General features: G+C 35.3%; 2 protein-coding genes across 2 annotated transcripts in view; both read right to left on the bottom strand.

Moving 5' to 3' along the window:
* Window positions 1-9,525: 9,525 nt before the first annotated feature.
* LOC146729057 (polycystin-2-like) lies at window positions 9,526-13,431 on the bottom strand. The gene is made up of 5 exons (XM_085495777.1): window positions 13,342-13,431; window positions 12,032-12,155; window positions 11,809-11,915; window positions 10,069-10,234; window positions 9,526-9,875 (listed from the first exon to the last, which is right to left on the bottom strand). Exons 1-5 carry the CDS (start codon window positions 13,429-13,431, stop codon window positions 9,526-9,528), a joined length of 837 nt encoding a protein of 278 aa, XP_085351903.1.
* A 2,109-nt stretch (window positions 13,432-15,540) lies between these two features.
* LOC102803595 (BTB/POZ domain-containing protein 9-like) overlaps window positions 15,541-26,303 on the bottom strand; it is a 70,354-nt gene continuing 59,591 nt past the window's right edge. Inside the window, exons 7-12 of the mRNA XM_085495776.1 lie at window positions 26,116-26,225; window positions 23,474-23,614; window positions 21,919-22,036; window positions 21,153-21,241; window positions 19,418-19,510; window positions 15,541-16,960 (exon numbers count right to left, since the gene is read on the bottom strand). Coding sequence (XP_085351902.1) covers window positions 16,750-16,960; window positions 19,418-19,510; window positions 21,153-21,241; window positions 21,919-22,036; window positions 23,474-23,614; window positions 26,116-26,225 — 762 coding nt within the window. The 3' untranslated portion in view covers window positions 15,541-16,749. The remainder of the gene's footprint in view (window positions 16,961-19,417; window positions 19,511-21,152; window positions 21,242-21,918; window positions 22,037-23,473; window positions 23,615-26,115; window positions 26,226-26,303) is intronic.

The following is a 26,303-nucleotide window of genomic DNA, read 5'->3' as shown; positions in this document are numbered from 1 at the left end:
TTTACATCTCTAAGCTTTCACAGCATAAACAGCTAGTGTTTCAATCAATCAATCAATCAATCAACACATCCTCACACCTCGTCCTCCCTCATTGAGTTATACTTCTTACATGGCTTGTTATGCTACTTCCTGACATGTCATTTCTTTTAGTCCAGCCAAGATTTAATTTCCATGTATATCGTCACAGAAATTTGGCATGGCTAACCTGATAGTGGTTTTGAAATAACAAACTTACTCACATTGAAATTTGACTTTGAATACTTTCATATGAAAGATAAACTGGCTCCATTTGATGCAATATGTACCACATATAAAATTTCATTGGTCCTTTTATTATGTCCTCATTTGCTGAAGGGCATTTGATCAATCATACATTATTTATGTTTTCCTTTCCTTATCTATGTTACGAGTGCTTCCAAGGACTTAATCCCTCACAGTCATGTTGCCCGAGATTACTTCTTTACTTTTGTTTCGTGGTGTCCTTTGCAACTAGCAGTTTGCTATCCATGGGATGGTGATCGGTAGCTCCTTGTGGTGAGAAATGGTATATCTGGCCTATATACAGGGTATCGTCTTGTCTTCAGTGTCTTGTTTTTATTTTATGTTATTTGCCCTTGTATGATTGTGAATTAAAAATGACACCAGCATGAAGTTTACCCATTTGGATGACCATATCTGCCAAACGTTATGCCAATCTCATCAGTTTGTACATCACTCTGAAACACAATCTACATGGAGTTCGTCATCTCAACAGCAGGTAATGTATGGTTTGCCAAACATGGGACTGGTCGAAATACTCTTGCGTGAAGAACAAACAACTTATGCACAAATGCACCCCAGGCTTTCCAAACCACTGCCAATTTGACAGTAGCATGGGAATCACTATTGTACTAGGAGTATACATATAAGATGTTTGGTAGTAGTGTTAGCGTTTAAAACTCTAATTTGAGAGTGATCTCCCCGAAACTTCGATCCTTAGAAAAGCTGGGATGATTTATCAAGGTATAAAGTAACCGTTTTATAATTTTTTGAAAAATCAGGAAGAAAAAAAAATGAAACTTTCCTTTCTCCGCTACCTTAAGATCAAAATGGGTCATCAAAATTTGGCTTTCATTTAAAAAAATAACCCATAATTTTCAGTAATACTGACTTCGAAAATTATGATACATAAATAATTACATTCATACCAAACCTTTTTTACAAAGTATTTCATTTCTGATGGTTAAAATATCAGCAGATCGATCGTAGACCACAAGTGTTTATTTTCCTGTTTCGAGTCCGTTTATGATATAAACGAAGGCAGACGCTTGCTAACAACTGCTGGCACGGCAAAACGTTGCACATTGTGAATGTTTGAGCTTTACAACACAGTGAGTGTTCCCATACTCCCTCCCTTCATTGAGTTCCACAACACAGCCAGTGAGTGCTACCATTATATAACCCTTCATCGACTTTCACAACACGGCGTGTGTGTTTTCAAATTCCCCTACGCTTTATTAACATACACAGCACTTCTGCACGGCCAGTGAGTGTTGCAATCACCCCTCCCATCATTAGCATACACGTATGGCCAGTGAGTTCTCCCGTTCCTCCTCCCTTCATTGACATACACAATACAGCCAGTGAGGGCTCCCCCTCCCACCGGTGAGTGTTCCCATTCTCCCTCCTTTCATTGACTTTCACAACACAGCCAGTGAGTGCTACCATTATCCCTTCGCTTCACTGACTTACACAACACGGCCATTGAGCATTTTGGTGAATTTACATCTCTAAGCTTTCACAGCATAAACAGCTAGTGTTTCAATCAATCAATCAATCAATCAACACATCCTCACACCTCGTCCTCCCTCATTGAGTTATACTTCTTACATGGCTTGTTATGCTACTTCCTGACATGTCATTTCTTTTAGTCCAGCCAAGATTTAATTTCCATGTATATCGTCACAGAAATTTGGCATGGCTAACCTGATAGTGGTTTTGAAATAACAAACTTACTCACATTGAAATTTGACTTTGAATACTTTCATATGAAAGATAAACTGGCTCCATTTGATGCAATATGTACCACATATAAAATTTCATTGGTCCTTTTATTATGTCCTCATTTGCTGAAGGGCATTTGATCAATCATACATTATTTATGTTTTCCTTTCCTTATCTATGTTACGAGTGCTTCCAAGGACTTAATCCCTCACAGTCATGTTGCCCGAGATTACTTCTTTACTTTTGTTTCGTGGTGTCCTTTGCAACTAGCAGTTTGCTATCCATGGGATGGTGATCGGTAGCTCCTTGTGGTGAGAAATGGTATATCTGGCCTATATACAGGGTATCGTCTTGTCTTCAGTGTCTTGTTTTTATTTTATGTTATTTGCCCTTGTATGATTGTGAATTAAAAATGACACCAGCATGAAGTTTACCCATTTGGATGACCATATCTGCCAAACGTTATGCCAATCTCATCAGTTTGTACATCACTCTGAAACACAATCTACATGGAGTTCGTCATCTCAACAGCAGGTAATGTATGGTTTGCCAAACATGGGACTGGTCGAAATACTCTTGCGTGAAGAACAAACAACTTATGCACAAATGCACCCCAGGCTTTCCAAACCACTGCCAATTTGACAGTAGCATGGGAATCACTATTGTACTAGGAGTATACATATAAGATGTTTGGTAGTAGTGTTAGCGTTTAAAACTCTAATTTGAGAGTGATCTCCCCGAAACTTCGATCCTTAGAAAAGCTGGGATGATTTATCAAGGTATAAAGTAACCGTTTTATAATTTTTTGAAAAATCAGGAAGAAAAAAAAATGAAACTTTCCTTTCTCCGCTACCTTAAGATCAAAATGGGTCATCAAAATTTGGCTTTCATTTAAAAAAATAACCCATAATTTTCAGTAATACTGACTTCGAAAATTATGATACATAAATAATTACATTCATACCAAACCTTTTTTACAAAGTATTTCATTTCTGATGGTTAAAATATCAGCAGATCGATCGTAGACCACAAGTGTTTATTTTCCTGTTTCGAGTCCGTTTATGATATAAACGAAGGCAGACGCTTGCTAACAACTGCTGGCACGGCAAAACGTTGCACATTGTGAATGTTTGAGCTTTACAACACAGTGAGTGTTCCCATACTCCCTCCCTTCATTGAGTTCCACAACACAGCCAGTGAGTGCTACCATTATATAACCCTTCATCGACTTTCACAACACGGCGTGTGTGTTTTCAAATTCCCCTACGCTTTATTAACATACACAGCACTTCTGCACGGCCAGTGAGTGTTGCAATCACCCCTCCCATCATTAGCATACACGTATGGCCAGTGAGTTCTCCCGTTCCTCCTCCATTCATTGACATACACAATACAGCCAGTGAGGGCTCCCCCTCCCACCGGTGAGTGTTCCCATTCTCCCTCCTTTCATTGACTTTCACAACACAGCCAGTGAGTGCTACCATTATCCCTTCGCTTCACTGACTTACACAACACGGCCATTGAGCATTTTGGTGAATTTACATCTCTAAGCTTTCACAGCATAAACAGCTAGTGTTTCAATCAATCAATCAATCAACACATCCTCACACCTCGTCCTCCCTCATTGAGTTATACTTCTTACATGGCTTGTTATGCTACTTCCTGACATGTCATTTCTTTTAGTCCAGCCAAGATTTAATTTCCATGTATATCGTCACAGAAATTTGGCATGGCTAACCTGATAGTGGTTTTGAAATAACAAACTTACTCACATTGAAATTTGACTTTGAATACTTTCATATGAAAGATAAACTGGCTCCATTTGATGCAATATGTACCACATATAAAATTTCATTGGTCCTTTTATTATGTCCTCATTTGCTGAAGGACATTTGATCAATCATACATTATTTATGTTTTCCTTTCCTTATCTATGTTACGAGTGCTTCCAAGGACTTAATCCCTCACAGTCATGTTGCCCGAGATTACTTCTTTACTTTTGTTTCGTGGTGTCCTTTGCAACTAGCAGTTTGCTATCCATGGGATGGTGATCGGTAGCTCCTTGTGGTGAGAAATGGTATATCTGGCCTATATACAGGGTATCGTCTTGTCTTCAGTGTCTTGTTTTTATTTTATGTTATTTGCCCTTGTATGATTGTGAATTAAAAATGACACCAGCATGAAGTTTACCCATTTGGATGACCATATCTGCCAAACGTTATGCCAATCTCATCAGTTTGTACATCACTCTGAAACACAATCTACATGGAGTTCGTCATCTCAACAGCAGGTAATGTATGGTTTGCCAAACATGGGACTGGTCGAAATACTCTTGCGTGAAGAACAAACAACTTATGCACAAATGCACCCCAGGCTTTCCAAACCACTGCCAATTTGACAGTAGAATGGGAATCACTATTGTACTAGGAATCTAGGAATACAATCTTAAGGGCCTTGACTAAATCAGCGTACTTACCTTTTGCAACCAGATCTCGAAGCTAATTTGTAGCAATAAAATGAGTTCATCATCAAGCAAGAAGAACTGTGGTCTTTCGGAAACACTGTTGCCACAATAAGTATTCCACAATGAAACAACACTTTAATAAACTACTACTTACGTCATGGTCTTCAGCCTTACTTAAATAATAAACCACGAAAACCTGTGAAAAACAATATCAGACTTCCATGGTTTGCCTTGAAAACTACTGCTGCCCTGCCGTTTACTAGTGTTATTGGAATTAAAGTTTTTATTATGCCTGCATTTGGCATTTAAAATTATATGGTGACAGATCAAAACATCTTGATGAAGGTGTCAGTCTGTGGATAAATCCAAAAGGTCAACTCTGAGATTCATACTTCTTTAATATCATGAGAGATGTTTTTGAATTCTGCTATTTAAATGAGCAAACAGTCATCAACAAATCTAGAAGCTCAAGCAGTAACAAGAATGCAGTATATTTAGAAAAACTAAGAATATTGATCAGCAGATTTGAGTTTTATAATAAGCAAATATTTTTGATAATCACACGTTCTGGCTCAACATCACAATGTTTACAATAATAATTTGTTTCATTACATTTGTTTGATATTGCATGTCGGTAAGAACAAAAAGACATGCTGCGAACATTGCACTTTGTTACCATTTTAACGATTAAATACTCCGACGTTTTCTGCAAAAACAAGATTGCCTTTTTGAAAAATGAGATTGCCTAAAAATATTGACACGAATAGAGTTAGCTGCAACAAAATGTCATAAAAAACTTGATGTAAATATTGAGTTAGTATGTTTGATTATATGTATTGAACAAATAACTGGATATGTGATTAACACAGCATATTTCGCAATTATATATATATATATATAGCATTGAGCATTACAACCTCCAGTAAATACACTATGATAAATCGTACAAATATTGTCTGATTTTGAACGCCAATGCTTTAGTGGTTTTGTTTTATCTGTTATTCAAACATATATAATGTTATAATGAAGTCGTTTATGACAAACACCATTAAATCACACACGCCTCTTGAATTTATTTACAGTTTCTGATTTTGTGAGGCATTTATTTTTTGCCTCTACATTCGCTGTTCGATATTGTATTGTTTTGGACATTTGCCTGGTGTGCCATCAAACACTATTGCGAAATTGTTTTTATTTGCGTTTCTGTTGCACCTTTGTAGCTCAAACTTGCTAGCATTAATATTATGAGTTGAATTATCAGCTAAATATATAGTCACTTGGTATATTTTCTTTTCCAATGAATTCTTGCTGATGAATTCCACACCTTCTTTCCACTCACACCATCAAAGTTGCTATTAGTTGAATGGGTTTTTTTACGTTAACTACTGTATCACTGGATATTTTCTGATGTTGACCGTTGTGAAAACGCTAAAAATGTTAGTTCCCACTCTACCGTAATTCTGATCTCACTTAAATACACATACGAATATGAAATCTACGGGTTTATAACTAACATGGTAATAATTACAAGACTATATAAAATACTCGTAACGAACTCGTGGAGCGCTGCCCAATGTAAATCTATGCAACTCAATAATAACGATATAGTAATGTAACGTCTCTATGCAGTTTACCTGACAGGTATTTTAATTAGTTAATTAGGAAACCAAGATGACCTCCCTTGTCCACAAAACTATCTATTTTCGGAAAGCTTATTGTATGAAGTTTGAAATATGCACAAAAATTTGCTTTTTTGGTCAAAAGTGATTTAAAAAAAATTAGCTTCTAAACCATGCTTCTGTTTCCTGTCAAAATTGGTGTATGGGTACATCTGTTTACTATGAAGAAATTGCAGTCTTGAAAACTGTATACCAGTTGTAAATCTTGCAGGGCAGCAGCTCAAATTTCACTACTTCAAGTTTATGCATAAATTAACACTCAGACTAGTTGTCTGTACGATTGTTGTAACACTGTTCAACCAAAAACAATGCCCCAACGGCGTTCTGAAGATAAATACATTGTCAATCATTTGTGAACATTTCAAAACAAAAGGTCAAAGCGTCTAGGAGCTATTTTTTCAAAGTTCTGGGATGTGCACCAAAAAGGAGCTGAGATAATTGCTAATTTTGCATTACAATTCACTCAGTAAAAAGTTTGATAATGCTCATAATTAAAATGGCTGTAACAGTTCCAAATTTAAATGTATTATCGTTTTGTTAAAAGTTAAATATAGTGCATAATATGGAGATCCCGTCATTTCTTTTTTTCACCATGTTTCTTTTTTATTATTTATGTACAGCCTTGCTAAATCTTGCTGAGCATTCAAAATAGAGAATGTTTGCACCTGTTATCTATATTTTAAAATCGTTTTTTGAGTATGTTCCACTATTCATAATTCTCCAAAATTTTAACAGTCTATAGCCAAGACTGTTTGGATAATAAAAAGCAAAACAAACAAAATTCACTCCCAAGTGCCCTCGAACCTGCATCTATACCTTAACTTAATAATGATGTAGACATTCAATAATTCTAACAAAACAATTTGATACAAAATTACAAAGAATATGTTATCACCAATAAAATGACATTCATTAAAATGAAATGAAAATTCTGAAACCTATATCTAGTTAATTTCATCACAAGTGATACAGTTGAATTAGTATTCTGTTACAGTTGTATACATGAGACTATAAATGATACAGCAAATGTTTTGACGTGCTCGATAAAAATACTACGTGATACTGAATTCCACGTGTTTTGAAGGTTCGTACATAATTCTTGAACGAGATAAAGGCACTAGAAATACTCAGTTGAAAGAAAGCGTTTCACCTGGATCCTGGCGTGTTGCAGAGATGTCAATATTGAAGTACATGTACAGAGTATCTTCCAAGCAGGCTTTTATATAATGTAACATCTCAAAGCTATTTTCTTGATTTTCATTTTCTGTTTTTGCATCTTGGAATGCGGATATTATAATCCCCACGATGATATTGATAGTTACTGTCATGCTGAAAATGGCAAATAAGAAGAGGAATAACTTCCCAGACGCCCCCAACGCTGTCATGATGGTGTTAAAGTAACGGTGACTGCCAACTAGAACTGTAAACAAGTAACTTATGGTTCCAGCCATTGTGCTGAATACATCGATATATGATCCAAACATTTCAAATCCCATATGAGCGAATGCAGTCAAGATGAGCAGAAAAAAGATGAAGAAACCTCTGATGTCATCGCGAGCATTCCCCAAAGTTTGTTGAACGTCAGTAGTTGGAAGGAAACATCAATAAAGCCATCACTGTATTGTATCCATCATATAGTCCGGAAACGGTTAATAAAGCTGTAACTTTATCCAAAAAAACACATCTATAACACACATATACAACTGATTCCATCATATGTCTAAATTAAGGATAACTATTATGAATATGTAATATCAGATTATGAAAATATGAGCATAGTAATCCAAAATTTGCAGTAACAGTACTTAGCCGAGTAGCTATGCCAGGGCTACCAGTGCATATGCTGAGTTGTTATGCCAGAGTTAGCACTGTGCATACAGAGTGCATCAACTAGCTGTGTACTGCCACATGTATTGACACAGTACCAGTGTTCTGTCGAGTTACGTCTATTATTGGACTTGAACACTGACATACAAATAGTAGAAAACTTTGCTGACAAACGCCATAGAACTTATGATAATTTCACATTACGGCCAACGCTGCATCTGATAAATCATTTCACTGACGTGCATCATCCTTGTTTGTAATATTCATAGTGACAATTTCACAGGCAATCATCAACCCAATCTGATTAAAATCTGATGTAGTGGCTTTAATTATTTTGGCTATAAACTTATTTTAATTTTGTTATTACTTTTGTTATTAATGCCTTTTTATTTTATTATTTTACTTTGATTTTGATTTTGTGATTTTTTTTTTAATTCCGCCCTACATACATCTGACCCGATGCCTATGTAACGAGATTTCAACGAGACCCACTATCGACTATTTTAGTCAACGAATCACAGATCTCCTTCTATAGCGCACATGATGACGTCGCCGGGCAGAGTCAGATGGTAAACACACTCAAATAAAATGGTGGATTATACCGACGTTAGCGACCGAGAAAAACACGGCTTTTCGGTAAGTTTATCATTGTCAAATGCAACGAAAGTATTTTTTTATGTTTATATCGTGGCTCGAATGGTTCGTGTTTAGATTGTTATTTTGCGTAGTTATTCTGGGAGTGTCGATTTTGTTTCCACCAGTTCGACCGAACACCGGTGTCTTTTTCCAGTGGCTTGCCCTGGAGACAGGTGATGTTTTGTTGACGATCGAACCAAAATCTTCCACGGTATTGAAGCCGTAGCTGTAAATATTCATCAAATTGTATCAACATTTTGTACATTATACATCGCAATTGATCAGGAAATATTTTGTTTGCTCCAATTTTCCGCATCGATGCCGTGGGCCGGTGACCGTTATACAATTTAAAATCAGTTTGCATTGTTTACTATAGCTGTTTACAATGTTTTAATCATTACGATTTACTTATTTTTTCCTTCCATTCTAGATAATTATGCTCAGTGTTTGATGTAAAATTGAAGCGATGACTGAATAAACGAATCTTGGCTGGCGAAGATGTGTACACATTTGAAAAAAATATTCAATGTAATGACAAAAATTGTAAAATGCTGTGGAATTTCTTTTGTAAATAAAAATATACTAGCAATTTTCTATTAATGGTTTATTCAAGTGGGCAAAATATAATGTACAGAAAGATTGCCCGTAGAGTATCGCTACACTGAAAAGTACGCAACCGACAGCCTGTATAAAAAGGGGGCTGTGATTGGCTGTTACTTACGCGAGATTTGAACCCAAAAGTTGTCACCAATGCCAGGACAATACACAACTCCAACCATCTCCAAAACTTACTGCAAAACCGTCGTTTCAAACGTACCATACTCAGCTGGCTTATGTATGCCATATAACACGTGAATCCAAATAGGATTACCCAGTTAACCAGCAAAGACAGAGATAATGTCTTCGTATTAGAAGCATCCATGTGTCTCACCAGATTTATGTGGCGAGAGTAATTGATTTTCCTACAGCCAGACACTCAAAGGAACATGTGACCAAAATGAACATTTTATGAGCAACGTTGTAGAGCATGAATTCCATAAGTACTGCACTGGTATTTCCATCTAGCCACTTTGCATCTGAAAGATTACGGGTGACGATGAGGGCATCGTTCAAGGTCTTGCCAAGATAGGCCACGTAACCACCATTTCTATAGTTCCCGTAATCTGATGTTAATTTCAGTGATTTCTCATCTGTGTACATCCATGGTGACTCGGTTTGACCAGGTGGCAATGTATTCCATTTCCCAACAAACGAATCAGATAATTGATCTTCAACGTCACAATCAGCTACAAATAAAAAAAAGCAAATAATACAAAATAGGAATTAATACGCACAACTATATCTAAATATTGATGATTCACGTGCTATTTTGATACTAAGAAAGACTTTTTTCTTTTGGATATTGATAATTTCCTAATATACAGACGACTTTATAGTATGTGTATATCTGAATACAATGCAGTGAATTGATCCACATACATTGCTTATTTCTGATCTGCCAAATTCTTGGTACTTCAAAAAGATGTGTATTTCCAGTAGTGATAAGTCCAAAATGCTGATACATGTCACATGGCAACTCATTATTATACAGTGATGGTGCAATGTCTTTGTTCATCCATTCCCAGAAATGATCCAATGTATGAATCTAGAAAGCAAAACATCTATCACAATTACCCCGAAAACGATGCTTCATTCCTCAACAGTTGGTATATTGGCATATCCAAATAACTTTAAAGCGAGAAAGTCATCACCTGCGCATGCGCAGACGGCCATAGCGCGTCATTGTTTACAAACAAGCGTCTACCCGTTGACCTTTGCGTTTTCAGCATGCCCTGTTATCTTCGCTAACTACTTAATTCCCAGGCGTGCTAAGGTTCCGAAGGCCTCGCACGATAAACATTGATGTCAATCATCGAAAGTATGTGCGCTTAGATGAGATTATCATGGGGCAGCTAGATATTAGAAATATTTTACTCAAGACTAGTCACAAATTCATTATTACAGGCACACTATTAACAACAACGAGAATAGTTACTGTCTTTACAGACTAGAACCTTGGCGTAAACTGTCGATCTATTTGAAGTTTTTTTTTTTCGATGGCAAATGATACCACACATCAGCGTATTGTATCAGAGGTTTATACACAATAAGTCTATGGCCAATGAATTGAAGCTTTATTACCAGACCAACCAATCAAATATGTTGATATTCTTCAGGTGTCCAACACAATACATTTCATTATAACATGGTTAGTCGGAGTCTAGCAATCCTAATGGCTAAATCAAGGACTTGTATATGTCACTAGAAGACCTGAGATCCCATCCAAAAGTGAATAAACTGGCTTAAGTATCTAATTGAATCGGGATCACACAACAGTGAGCGTTATTCATAGTGATTGTGGGCGTGTGATTAACTGATCAAAACAGGGACACCTGGTACAATTACTAATACGAAATATTAATGCTAAACATGATAATATTTAGCAGATAATATTCGAGCATAATCTTACACTTATTATATACCGCCAAATATGTCAACTGCCGTTTCCACAGATGCTCGTACAGTTGTATCGTATCATCGCAATATTACAAACGTAATATCCAGATATACTTAGGCAAGTAGGTTATATAGAGCTCACGCAATTTTGCTGACAAGATAAATTTGATTATGGCGTATATTTTGCACAATGGATTAATCAGATAATGTTACTGACCATGAACATGTTATGGTCGTAACAACGAAAACTGTATACGAACGGCCATTATTGAACAACGCACTTCATAGTAACCAATTCACTTAAGTATAAAAGACAAGCTTATTGAATTTCAAGGAAAGACATTGATGATGTAATACAAGTAATGTATCCAATGAGGGGGAATCGTCATCTGCGAATGCGGCAAACGGCCATAGCGTGTCGTTGTTTACAAACAGGCGTCTACCCATGAGCCTTTGCGTTTTTAGCGTGCGTCGTTATCGTCGCTTGGAACTCAATTCCCGCGCGTGCGCAGGTGACGACCTCTCCGCTTTAAGAAGATGAGACATAGAGATCAAATCCAGTTATAACATGATTACCAAAACATAAAAATAATTGACCTTATTAGCATTGGTATTTTGCAAACTTGTGTCGATCGATTTCATCATGTAGAACATTTCGAGACTTATATAGTGTCTACTTTGAAGGAACAGTATCATCACATAAAATGTATATACGAATATTACTCGCAGAATATAATCCATCATTTTCTCGTTGTCACGGCGACGTCTGATGAAACTTGCTTTTCCCTCATCCAAGACATATGAACTACACTTAATGGTAGTCAGTCCGTCTGTAAGAATATTAAAACAAAGGCTGGTGGAATATTGTCATCCATTTAATTTTATAAATATAAGCTTGTCAACAGTAGAACAAAATAAATCGTAAATTATAAATCCAATCACTCACCGTCTCTAGAGACATTCATTACAGGGGCTTCCACATCACGCATGTCACTAGACGGTGTTAGAACGTCGTCGAGATTGTCAGCTTTTCTCGTCCATATTGAAATAACGACAGCTATAAAGATAGCCTAAATTTTGAGAAAGAATATGTAAATTAGCTACAAATATGATGCCGTGATTGCCAACCGTTTACATTATCGGGATACAAACTGCAAAATGTACAAGGGTGTATATGACTTCGATTTCAAAAACTCATTGATGAAATGCCCGTGCTCTAGTACAAAGTGCAATTTATTATCCGGGATAAACTCCACATACGAGTAAATGAAAACATGCATGAGTGTGATTTATTCCGTTAGTAAATATGCGCTTAATCAGATTAAATACAGTTGTTAATAATAATGTTATTACATTATAATGTAATATCAACTATAATGTACTATGAGGTTATTACGAGGATACTGCAAAGTTTGCACGAATTCAGTACAGCAGAAGTATGCGGAGGACGATTCGACCGTGGACTGTCTAGTATTCATCTTTTCCTCCCCGGAATACACCATAGGAATGTCGAAAATCAAAACGTTTAGAACAGATTTAGCGAACTTCTTTGTGTGGAGTCCGGTCAAACCCTGGGGGCAGCCATGTTTGTTTTTATTCTTAGAGGATGCTTACGCGCGTAATCGTTCCATGTTTGGAGTTCGCGTTTCTTAATATGGTAGAATGAAAATACCCAGTGCAATACCGCAGAATTACGGCACGCTGTAACTTATGGCGTTACGGTGACAGATATATATATAATAATATAATGTATTATTACCTTACTTAAAGCGGGGGAGTCGTCACCTGCGCATGCGCCAGGTGGCCATAGCGTGTCATTGTTTGCAAACAAGAGTCTACCCATGAGCCTTTGCGTTATTAGCGTGTGTTGTTATCATCGCTTGGGACTCAATTCCCACTCGTGCGCAGGTGCCGACCCTCCACCTTTAAAAAGCATATCTAGAAAGTTTCGTTCTGTCATAACGATTATCAGTACATACGATGCATTAGCGAGAATATTAGCGCAAAATATAACTATTCAAGCTATAGGTGACCCGGTCAATTTGAATACCATCGAACACGTTATGTCCACCAATTAGATTAAATGCAACATAACTTGTGTTAATTGGTTTACCCGCCAAGTGATTAAAGTAAAAATCCGGTTATGTACTATAAAGTTTCAAGTCAAATCAGGGTCGTTTAATGTTGATAAACAGCGCAGTTAGTACTAATGGACACGTGCAAAATGAGATTGACGTTCGGCTCAATACTACTCACTTTCATAGGATCTATAAAACAGGTTGATTCGAAATATGATGTGATAAACGACAACAACCACTCCTCAGACTGTATTGGTCCCCATTCCATGCTGTATAAAATGATGAAAAACGAAGAGACGAGAGTGACGATGATCGTAATTGTCCACGCATTGTCCACGCAATGTACACCATGGTCATTTGGCATTCCCAGATTTACGAAACAGTTTCACTACAACCATGTTAACAGGCAACACAATGAAAGCACTGATGGTAACAATGTAAACCAGACCCAACATTTCAGTCAATATTGAATCACTTCGTACTTCTTCGTCATCATTTGTTTTGTAAAACACAGCGTTTGTTAGCGTGACACTGAATATCAAACAGAGGCAACATGACAGACGCCGTAAACGCGTAAAGTTGTCTTTCAGTGGACGAAGAACATGACAGACGTCGTACAACCGCTAGCCATTTCTCGCAGGGGAAACGGTACCTAGAAAAACGAAATGTGTGTATGTACATTATAAATATATAATCTTCCAGAATGGATTACCGAAACTAGGAATAAGACTCGAATATAAATATAAATATGAAAGATAGGTTGTTAATGATATTAAATCCAAGTTATATTATTCATAATGACTGTGAAGTGTAGGTGTAGGTATGTACGTGTAGTATATGTATGTCATGTAAATGTTTAATATTTTCCAAGCAGTGTATGTGGCGTTATTTACTTGCACATGTAAAATAAAATTATTTGCATTCTGCTCTCTTTTAATTCACTTGTATGAACAACTTTGGAAAAATATGCATCGTGCAACATTGTGTAAAAAATGTTAAAGACCTTATAAAGCATATATATTTTTGTTTGTTTGTTTGTTGTGCATCACCCTCCAGTAATGGTTACTCTTTCCAACAAATGTAACAAAATCAAACAACACATGCCAAAGATGGTTCTACACATGTCAATATTTACCGAAAATATTGACAAATATGTGTGTGTGCATGTCACGATGTACTATCTATATTTTTTGTTTGAAGTTATTGCTCAAAGCATGAATGAGATAAGATACATGTCTAAAATAGAAATTGTCAAAAACAAAATGGCCACCAGGTGGTCTTTTTGAGTTGAATTTAAAAATCATGCATCAACTATTCATAATGACTAATTCATAATAACTAAGATTGATGTGAATTGGCATTTAAAAAAATCAATTTTAGTTTATTTTTAGTCATGAATATGTGTGTTTCAAGCAAAACATTGAGACATAATGGCAGCTCTCACTGATGTAACGAACACTGTTGCTTTGAAAATTACCAGTTTATCGACATGATTGCCATCCATATATACTATATAGCGTGATTTTTCTAGTGTATACATTGTAGATGATTGTTGTTGATTTTCTGATGTGGACAGGCCATTTAAAATATTATTAGCATGGAATTTGAACATTGATAGACACGAGTTTATAATTTACTAAACAATTACTTAGTCTGTATTATGAGTATTAGTGATATTATATTCGCTATTTAGTTATGTTATACATGTAACGTTCAGAGTTTTAAAAATGATGTTTGCTGCAAATTATGCTCATAAATAAATAAATAAGTATTATTTATTATTGAAAATTTAGGATTTCTGGGACAAGCACCAAACATTTACCATAGTTATCTAGCAAGATTACTAGCTTAGTTGGGCATAATTAGAAATGTTCATGTTATGGTTTTGATAGTTGAGTAATTAGTATTTAGTTTTATATTACAGGATTTAATAACCTGCGATGATCATCAATGCTGCTAAACTGTGATATTACTTTGATGATAACCAGAAACGTCTAACCTGGAATTATATCCACAGTAGTGAGTACAAATTTATTAGTAATTTTAAGGTCATTAGTCATTTTTTTTTATTGCTATATCATAATTGAATGGTGATCAAAAACATCTCTCGTACATTAAGACTGGGTGCTATTTTATGCAAGCTTATCTTTCTGTCAGCCTTGCCAATGTGCAAGGTTGGTCAAGGTATGTCTGAGATAGTTATTGTAAACATGCATAAAGAGTTCTACCGGTAACTCATAAGACTGCAATGTAACAATCTCTCCAGTGTGCTCTTCCATTGCACAGTACTCACAAGATGTTTTTAAATAATGATAATTTTTCAAACCACAATACAACACACATATATACAACCATAAAAATTACAATAAACAGAAAATGAAAAAAAAAATATTTTAATAATAACTTTAGTTCTAAGTATTCCCTGAGATACATACGAATTATATATTAATTGAAAACTCAAACCATTTGAAGTAGTGACAACAAATTTCAACTTGAGTCATCGTTCACAAAATAAATTTGTATATATTTTTTACGACAATGTTGATCAAGCCCTTGTAGCTAATAAGAAATTACTACAATTTTGTCAAAAATTAACAAAAAAAATATTAGCAAAAATACATGAATATATGCAAAAAAAAATGCACGAAAACATTATTGGGGAAAAAAGCTGATATTAATCATTTTCTGCCAATGATAATATATTCCAATACTATTATGGTGATTAGTCACAGTTGTTGTTTCATCACCACAAATAGGAAAGACTGTTTTTATGACAACATACATTATGCATATGATTTGCACTATTTCTACTAAACATAATACAGGAGAGATACAAGTAAAATTCTATAATCAGTGCTCTCAATTGGCACAAAAATCAATAAAAGCTCAAAAAAACTCTGTGCTGAGCGTAATATGACGCAGAAACGGGAAATATTTAAAATAATTGAAACTTTATCAGATTCAGAGAGGTGCTAATGTGTCATTTTATATAGTGAAACTATACTTACCTTACCCCAATCAATATTGATATCTGTATATTGATTGGTTTTAACGTAACTATGGCATAATGTAGTGAAATTTTATACAAAAAACCTGGTGATTAATTAAATCTGATCTTTTAGAGATGCACAATGTGAAAATAAGTATTAAAATTTGTTATACTAAAAGAAATATGTTACTGCAGCATAAGAAAACAATGTTGATTGAACATCTGTGGTTTGCAGTCTGTGATTTATCCTAGTCTGCCATGTGTTTAATTGTGACCACCTCTATATAATACTACCTGTCTATAGTGACCACTTTTAGGCAGTCTCAAGGTATAGCTTATGAGTACCTTGTCTATAAAAAAAACACCTATCTTATGTTGACCATTCTTTCAGTAATATTTTTTGACAAATTTTCCGTTGTTTAGAGAACAAACAACAAAATAAATTGTTGCAGTAGTACCATCTCATTTTACGTCGAATGTATGAATTGGTGATCCCAAAAAAATATAAAAATCAATATTAAGATCATTTTAATACAAGACTCTTGGATGTTCCTTATATGCAGAAAAAATGTCTCGTTGTAAATAGTAAAATGGTTTTCATTCTTGTGGCTGTTCCTGGAATGTTTGTTTGTTTGTGAACACTTCATAATCTTGCACAAGAAAATGATACTCCCCCATCAGAATATTTGCGACAGGATTGTTGTCATGTTTACCATAGGAATGTGGAAAGTTTGAATATGACTGTTTGTTTGTATGGCAGTTGCTTGATATGCACAAGTCAGCTCCACCTCCAAATATTGGTCCATACCTGTTAGAAATGTATGTAATAATTCATTTGACCATGACATTGATAATCAGTTTGGTTGTGATGAAGACATGGAAATCAGAAACATGCACAATACATTAAAAATGATGAAGAATTCCACAGAATCATAAGTTATCACGATCATTTCATGAAGTATCTATACAAGGAAAAACAAACAAGCTGCTTTCTGATTGGTCTAACTGGTTTTAGTGCTTGGTAGCCAATCAGGTGCCATCTTGTAAGTAGCTTTGCATTCACTCTCATTATACAGATTGCAACTGAACATTAATAGATCATTTTCTGTTCACTGCAAGATCCTGCGGTTATGCGTAAAATGCGTGGTCAATTTCAATGAAGTAAGGGTATTCAAATGCAATAATCCCCTGTCAAAGATCGGCCCTTCGATGTGAGCTATGAAATAATGAAATTCAAGTTCAAAATCAAATCCTTTGATTTTTGCGGCAGACGTACGGCGTGTGTCTTTCACGCAACTTGCAATCTCTCGCAGTTGAGCGAAAAATCAACTATTTGTATTAGATAATTACACTATATAAATACATACATATGCATGTGTGGGTAAACAGGTGTGTAGATATATACATCATCTATGTATCAGTAATAACAAAAACAATCATAGTCTTTACCAAAAATGATGAGGCAGTGCAAACCCAGGTCATAATACTGAAAACATTAGAGACTGTCTTCAGTGACACCTAATTTGGTACATTCTTATATATGAGGTATATTTTATTTTATTTTTTTAAATGTTTTTTTTGTGCCAGGCGACAGTTCCGAACATTGAATGTCACTGTTGTCTCTCCTGACTTTTATTTTGTATGTGCAAATTGCAAGTGCTAGTGCTGACACATGGTGCATTTTTGCCACAGAAGTCATATTCATATTTGGGACTACATGACAGGGCAGCCATCTTCCTATCAAATGGCAATTTAATGCACTATCTTGGCGTCAACCAGGCTCGGTCGAACACAAGCACCTGCGAGCCTTAACCAAGATTCCCCCAAAGTTGCATTTGTTAGTGAATGAATCTCGGCCAATGGAATTGGCCTTCCCATTGAGTCTGTGGCACACTCACCCAGGGTAGGGGTCAACCCTTTGATGTTCAGTCTATGGTAGGATTTGAACTCAGATCTACCGATCATAAGTCTGATGCGACAACCACTATGCTACCAGTGACAGGTTAGTTATATTTTATTTTAAATATCATCCCTTTTAAAAGTAGATCAACACAGTTCCAAAATATTTCTTGAAAATTGACAGATACTTTGTGCATAGATTATTGCCATATAATGTCACATGTAAAAACAAAAATGTTTGACATAAACATGATATTATTGGATGCACAATACATGCGAAAACATAAAACATTACCCATGCACTTAGAAAATTTAATTTGAAACACAAGATGACAAAACAATGTGTCAGAAACTTTGTTTTCAAAAAAAATATTCAAGACTGCAGAACACTCATTGTTCACTAATTTTGCCTTATACTTATGCCTAAAATAAAAAATATATATATGTAGGAAAAATATATAAAAATAAATAAATATATATATATGTATATAATGATAAATGGGCTTTATCAGCCAACAGAAGATGATATTGGGCTAATGAATTATTTTGGGATGACGTGACAGCCAAAGCGCCCTCCACTGGCCAAGAAGAAGTAGCTTGTGGGTACCGACAGTGAAATTGTCCGGTCTCTTTTTATGCCCCTTACAGACAAGCCAACTGATGAAGCTGGTCAGTAGAAATTATAAAAGTAAGGGCGAACAGTCTTTGGTTGAAATGCATGGGTTAAGTGTCAGTGTTTTATTTACATCCACATAGTTTTAAAGCTGCGTATATGTATACCAGTATGTGGCTCTTATTTTCAAACGCTCTAGGTGTGTTAACGAAATGCCTGAGAGACTGTTATAGCATGTAAACGCCCTCATGCAGCTTTACGTGGAAAATGCCCGGTGATGTTCCTGTTGTCACTCATACTACGTCATACACTGATCAACCAACCATGAGCGAAATGGGTCACCAATAAACAGGAAGTAGTAGTAGTTTGAGTGACAAGTTTACACTCTGTAAAATAATAATTTATAAGTCTTAACCCTTTCACCACCAGTTCCCTCTTTTCATCACAAATTCACAAAATAGTCACGTTTATAGTCTGTACTTTCTTTCAAAAGATTAGGACAAAAATAGCCACATTTTTTGATTAAAAACTGAAAATTGACTCAAATTATGTCTGTTGGCTGTAAAAATTAGGGTTCATTTCCAGAAATATTTAAGAATTTGGGTGAGGAAGTCTGGTGATGAAAAGGTTAAATAACATGGTGGCATATTTAAAAATTGAGCTGTTTTTAGAATACTAGTATATAACAGTAAAAATATAGTGAATTAATTAATTTAAAATAAATAATACAGAAGACTGAATAGGTTAACTTACCTGGCATGATGACAAACTGCCAACTTGTTATTATTAATTTTGTATTTTACTGGTGGTATTCCTTCTGTATTAACTAGACTAAACAAATATGTCCTGTTATGAATATATAATGAGATAGTGTTAGTTTGGAATGTCTCTATTTGAACACAGAGGGCGCCATTTGAGTTATGTTCAGTTTCAAACCATCTACCTTGTTATATGAATATATATATAGCATGCCAATAACACAAGGTATAACTCCCTTATGGTGGTTGAATAGACCATCATCCAGCTCACTGTGAGATTCTGCGTTAAGTATGAAATCGAATATTTTGACGGTCATAGACAATACCTGTGAGCGGGAGTTGAAGATATTGTTTGACATATGCGATGTCGACAGATTTTATCTAAACAGTAGTTGGGACCAGTGTTGACCACATTGAACTCATTGTATTGGTTGGCCTATTGCTAAGAAATGCTACTCCATGCGTAGAGTTTTTTGAAACCTTGAAAAATCATTGATTTGGAGTTGACAGAAAGTTGTAAGAGGGGGGGGGGGCAAGGTAGGTAGCTGGTACAGTTTTACAGGAAATAAAAAGGGATTTTTACAATTTACAAGGAAAAAAAGATTTTTTTACAGTTTACAGTGAAAATTGAATTTTGCAATGAATTGTGTCATCTAGTCATTTTACAGTTTCGAAAATGTAATTTCCCTGGATTATTCTTTACGACTTTTTTTATTTGGATGTAAATTTTTGTACGTACCGAGAAAAATGACACATATTTACAGTGTACAAAAAAATATTTGATTGATTACGTTGTACGTCTAGCCTGTGATTACAGAATTACGGAATTTATTTTTTCACTTTACGCTGTACGAACAAAAATTGCAGTTACGTTGAACGAAAATAACCCTTGCCCCCCCTCCCCCGCCCCTGTAAGGTTATATTATAACAATTCCATAGACCATATAGAATGACAACGCCAGTGGTGACATCATTTGCTATTAATAATCTTAACGGAAGTCTTTACAATTGGTTTAATGTCCTAAAGATTATAAGTCACTGTTTTTTTGTTTGTTTATTTTTAATAATTTTTTCGTGCCAGGCGACAGTTCTGGACATTGAGTGTCACTGTTGTCTCTCCTAAATTTGTTTTCTTTATGAGCACATTGCAAGTGCTAATGCTGACACCTAGTGTATTTTGCCACAGAAGTCATATTCATGACTACATAACAGGGCTGTGTGGCCATCTCTCTGTCAAATGGCAATTTGAATGCGCCATCCTGGCGTCAACCAGGCCTGGTCGAACACAAGCACCTGCGGACCTTAACCAAGGTTCCTCCAATGTTGCATTCGTTAGTGAATGAATCTCGGCCAGTGGAATTGGTCTTCCCATTGAGTCTGTTGCACACTCACCCAAGGGTAGGGGTCAACCCTTTGATGTTCAGCCTAAGTCACTGTTATGTGATTGGTCGTTTAGTGCAACTTCAGAGGGCAGGGTTTATGTTAAAAAATGTATCAACTTTATATGTTTTTAGTGAGTAGTAGAAGTAAACAGAAAAGAGTTTTAGTTTGCGTTGGTTGGCTTCAGCAGCCAGATAATGGAGAAGTTGTTACAAAGCAACAACAAGAAATGACAATTTTCATCATCACAGAACTGTTAAGGAATCATCTATCAAATGGTCTTAGAAACGATTGACTCATGTTTAGTAATCTAGAAACCAGGAAACTTTAAATATTAGTTTCTTATATACCTTTCTGATGCGAAATATTTTCCCCTAGAACCATCACCACTGCTCCATGGTATGTCAGTAAAACCACCACATATACACCCATCATTACCCTATCGTATAAAGACAGTGGAACAGGTCAGTCATTATCCCTGGATTAACAGCATGTCAAAAGGGGGCAGTATTTACATTCAGTGATTAGCAGAGCACACAAATACTGTAATAGATCCTGCTATAAGTCAAACAGGGTGGATGTGTGATACAGAAACCCTCATTTTATTCAAAATTGTTATCAAGATTTTTTGTCAATAAGAAAGGGTGTTAATTTCACCCGAAATTGTCAGAAACAAATTATGAAAAATGACATTAAAACAGGAAAAAAATGTTGCACAAACATTTTGTTAATAATTTCACTAAATTGTGCTATATTAGAAGTTTAATCTAAGTAATAGTTTCTGGTCTGAATTACCGTAGTTTGCATTTGGTTTATCTGTTCGAAGAAGAGATTGCATCATTTTGCTGCACATCCAGCCAATTCTGCCATACATGGTGATTTTAATTAACATAATACATTTACATTCAGGAAAAGGTAATGATAATAATAATAAATAATTTATAGATAATAATAATATAATAATTACAATTTATATAAATATAACTTTTTGTGCACTGATAAGGACCGTGAAAAATAGTTGGGTAGAGCTAACAGACATCAAAAAATGTGATTTGATTGGGATTTTGGATCTACCCCTGTGATCACAGACCCTTTAATTCATCCACCCCTAGATACCTGTATTATAATGTATGTCGGTGAGAAGCCATCGCAGTGATCATGAAAATTATCAGCACTATAACCATTCATGGAGGCTCTGTACAATAATCGCCATTCAACAATAGGATTACCATACCTAATAGCAAAAAAAATTATCTGCCTTTCAATATTTTTTGGAAATTCCCAAAATTTTAGTTTCCCTATTATGTGTAGTATTAAGTATGTCCCTAGCAATAAAATGGCAAAACATTTTACCATGACAACAATATTTTACCATGACAGCAATGTTTTACCATGACAACAATATTTTACCATGACAACAATGTTTTACCATGACAGCAATGTTTTACCATGACAGCAATGTTTTACCATGACAACAATGTTTTACCATGACAACAATGTTTTACCATGACAACAATGTTTTACCATGACAACAATATTTTACCATGACAACAATGTTTTACCATGACAACAATGTTTTACCATGACAACAATGTTTTACCATGACAACAATATTTTACCATGACAACAATGTTTTACCATGACAACAATATTTTACCATGACAACAATGTTTTACCATGACAACAATATTTTACCATGACAACAATATTTTACCATGACAACAATGTTTTACCATGACAACAATGTTTTACCATGACAACAATATTTTACCATGACAACAATGTTTTACCATGACAACAATATTTTACCATGACAACAATGTTTTACCATGACAACAATGTTTTACCATGACAACAATGTTTTACCATGACAACAATGATGTTCTACCATGATATTTTACTTTGACATTAAAGCATAAGGGTCATCATATGCGCATACGCGGGAATAGATTCCCAATCGACGATAACAACACACGTTAAAAAACGTAAAGGCCCAGGGGTAGACACTTGTTTGTAAACAATGACACGCTATGGCCATCTGACGCATGCGTAGGTGACGACTCCCCCACTTTAATGTCACAACAATGTTTCACCATGGCAACAATGTTTTCTCATAACAATAATCATTCTTCCATGGCAACATTGTTCATATATCATGCTATTCCATGACAACCATGATCCACCAAAGTGATGTTTCACCATGGCAACAATGTTTCAATGAAAAAAATGTTTGTATCATGTTTTACCAAGATAACCGTATTTCACCATGACAAAATTTAACTATGATAACAATGTTTCACCATGACAAGCATGTTTCACTATAACAATAACCATTTTTCCATGACGATGTTCTACTATGGTGTGTTCACCATGACTATGTTTTCCATAAACACCAAGTTTCACAGTGACAGTGTTTTCCCATGGTAACAATGTTTTACAATAATTTTATTCTTCCATAACAACAATGATATTACACTATGGTGTTTCACCATGGCAACATTATTTTACCATAACAATAATAATTTTTCCCATGACAACAATAATGTCCTACCCTGCCAATAATCATGTACTATTTTTATTCTAACAATAGTACGCAGTTATGTTTTTTTTTAAAATTCTATGGAGGACAGAATGTGCAATGTGGAGTGGACTATGTCTAACGATGACCTACCAGTTGTTAAGGTCACGTTGGTACTTTAATTTATCGTCATTTAAGAGCTTGGTTCCATAAAAGAATCTATTGCAAACTCTTGGCATCAAATATAAATCCTCTGTTGAGTCGAACTGCGTCGGCATGGCAGCAATGCGATACCTGAAACAAACACAAATGTAAACATTTGTAACGTTTTACGAAGATGTCAACCAAACAGAGTGTTTGAGTGATATTGACTGACACTGATGTGTTTTGACGGTGGCGACCGGGTCAAATTTGTAGAGTATTTAGATTTTGTCCACGATAAATATATACAAATATATGTTTTTTAAATAGCTTGCTTTGTGAGCGGTTTTTGAACACTACTGCTGGAGGTGTGATCAGAATACATCAGTCACGATATCTCAAAAGTTATAGTTACAACATGAAAAAAATCATGCAGGGAAAGTTTTAAAGATTTTTTACTATTTTGCTCAGTTCAGGGCTTCCTAAAGCAGTTGGATCAAGAGATAAATAATAAACAATTAGTATTTCAAGTGAAACTTAATTTCTGAACATTGAAAGCGCCCTCTAGTGCTGAAAACAAAAACGTAAATTCAAAATGGCAGCTCACACTGACGTAACGGTGTTACTTTAAAAATCATAGAACATACCAGTTTATAGAAACAATATGGTACTATATAGGGCAAGTTTTCTAGTGTATACTAGTGATCAGCTATTTTATTTACCAAGATAGACTTTGGCGATCAAAATGAAGTTACAGAAAAAAAAAATCAGCTTCATTCTCCTGATTGTTGGATCACTCTAGAGACAGTCTTCGGAAATATGGACCCCTTTTCAGACAGAGGTGGTGAATTTGGTACCCCTTTTGGTGGCTCATATATATATAGCACTTCAATGTGAGTACCAATGGGTAGGGGTGTGGAGTCCGGTCAAACCCTGATGGCAGCCATGTTTAATATTAGAGGCTGCTTACGCGCGTAATCATTCCACATTTGGAATTCGCATTTCCTTATATAATAGGATGAAAATACCCTGTAAAATACCACAAAATTACAGCACACTGTAACTTATGGCATTATAATAACAGATGTATAATAATAAAATTTACTCGTCCAAATAATGTCATATAACTGCGTTAAAAAATGTGAAAATGTGAGTGCCTTCCTTTTTTGGAAAAATGTGCATTATCAGCATTTACATCGCATTTAAACATTTTCCTTTGTTTACTTCAGATGCAGAAGTGCCACCAAATAAAAATAGAATCATGTCACTGTATGCAAATGTTCACACAGCATGAAAACTGCTGTTACCTCTCATTAAATTATTACTACATGCAAAGAAAAGATGTATAATACTAAGGTTATCTCGAGAATACCTAAAAGTATGCACTCAGGCAGTACAGTGTGAAACTTTCTTCATTTCAGGCTATATCTCTCATTAAATTATTACTACAAGCAGGAAAATAATACTAAACCCAAATGTGTAATAATAAACTAAGGCAGTATGGTAATGCATCAACCTCTGCTACGTGCCAGTCCATACAATCACAGTACTGCCTTTGTACATACTTTGCTGTATTCTCGTAATAACCCCACAGTATGTGTAAAGATTTGATGTGATTCGTCAAGACATGTCCCAGATATGACTCCAGAGAGTGTTTCCATACAATCACAGTACTGTCTTTGTACATACTTTGTGGTATTCTCGTAATAACCCCACAGTATGTGTAAAAATTTGATGTGATTCGTCAAGACATGTCCCAGATATGACTCCAGAAAATGTTTCACGATAAATATATACAAATATATGTTTTTTAAATAGCCTGGTTTGTGAGCAGTCTTTGAACACTACTGCATTCATTAAAACATCCATTAAAACAGTTCAGGAATAATTGTGAATAATTAAAGCAAAATTAGGTTGAAATAAGATATTAGTTCAAAACTCTTAAAGACATACAATTATGCATTTCTCAAGTTAGACCCCAACACCTAAAACTACTCCTCTGGGGGTTATACCTTCCTTTCTTGAAGCTTGGTTTAATTGTATCACAATATACTGCTCAGAAAGAATATTCACTGGGTTTAATTTTAGTGGATTTAAAGTTGCAGTCATGTCCACTATAGTTTTCAAATTCATTGGCTCATGAAGGAAACAATACATTATACTGGTAAATCTGAATAGTCACTGGTATTTTATCAATCAGGGTAAAATATTAAATGCAGCAAAATAAAAAGAACACCTTCAAAGATAGCAGGATCCATAGCACCAAGAGCCAAATGATTTCCAAGAATTTTCCAGATCTTTTATCAAACTTTCTTGCATTTTTCCAATTAAGTCATTTTGACCCTTAATTCAGGCCAACATCATCACCAAAGCTCATCAATTGGGGTAGAATCACTTTATAAAAAAAGACTATGCAGAGAAAACAGGCTTTTCTAAAATGAATTAATAAACAATGAAGAAATTTATTTATATTATCAGAGGTACATTACTTGGGGTTTGCAACTCGCATAGTACTGTATTATGACATCATGTCAAGATCCCATTCAAGTCTCATCTCGTAGATAGCGAGACTGAGGCTACGACCTTCTGACATGAAATGTATCCCCCGCCAGCACTATATACTGGGGCATAATTAAACCTCCATACCATATTACCTTTGTAGTGATAATTCCATTGGTACAGCACCAGTTGGCTCAACTTCCTCAGCAAACACTGAACTATCTATCAGTAATAACTTGACATGGTTGATTACACCAGACAGTTGCTGCAACCAATCAGAATACAAAACTCACAACTAAAAGTTTATAGAATAACCAATCAAAATTAAGATATAGAAACTAGC

The sequence above is a fragment of the Saccoglossus kowalevskii genome, chromosome 22 (genome assembly GCF_978046115.1).
Source record: "Saccoglossus kowalevskii chromosome 22, keSacKowa6.1, whole genome shotgun sequence".
Classification (NCBI taxonomy): Eukaryota; Metazoa; Hemichordata; class Enteropneusta; family Harrimaniidae; genus Saccoglossus; species Saccoglossus kowalevskii.
Note: the sequence above shows the minus strand (reverse complement) of the source record. Positions and strands in the feature narration are given on the sequence as shown.

What these genes read in the sequence shown, in the direction of transcription:
- LOC146729057 (XM_085495777.1), bottom strand. Translation starts at nt 13,431, where the DNA reads ATGGAATGGGGACCAATACAGTCTGAGGAGTGGTTGTTGTCGTTTATC. An exon ending in GTTTTATAGATCCTATGAAA is followed by an intron (nt 12,156 to 13,341) that starts GTGAGTAGTATT and finishes CTCAAAATTTAG; the next exon opens with GCTATCTTTATAGCTGTCGT. An exon ending in GCAGATCAGAAATAAGCAAT is followed by an intron (nt 9,876 to 10,068) that starts GTATGTGGATCA and finishes TTTTATTTGTAG; the next exon opens with CTGATTGTGACGTTGAAGAT.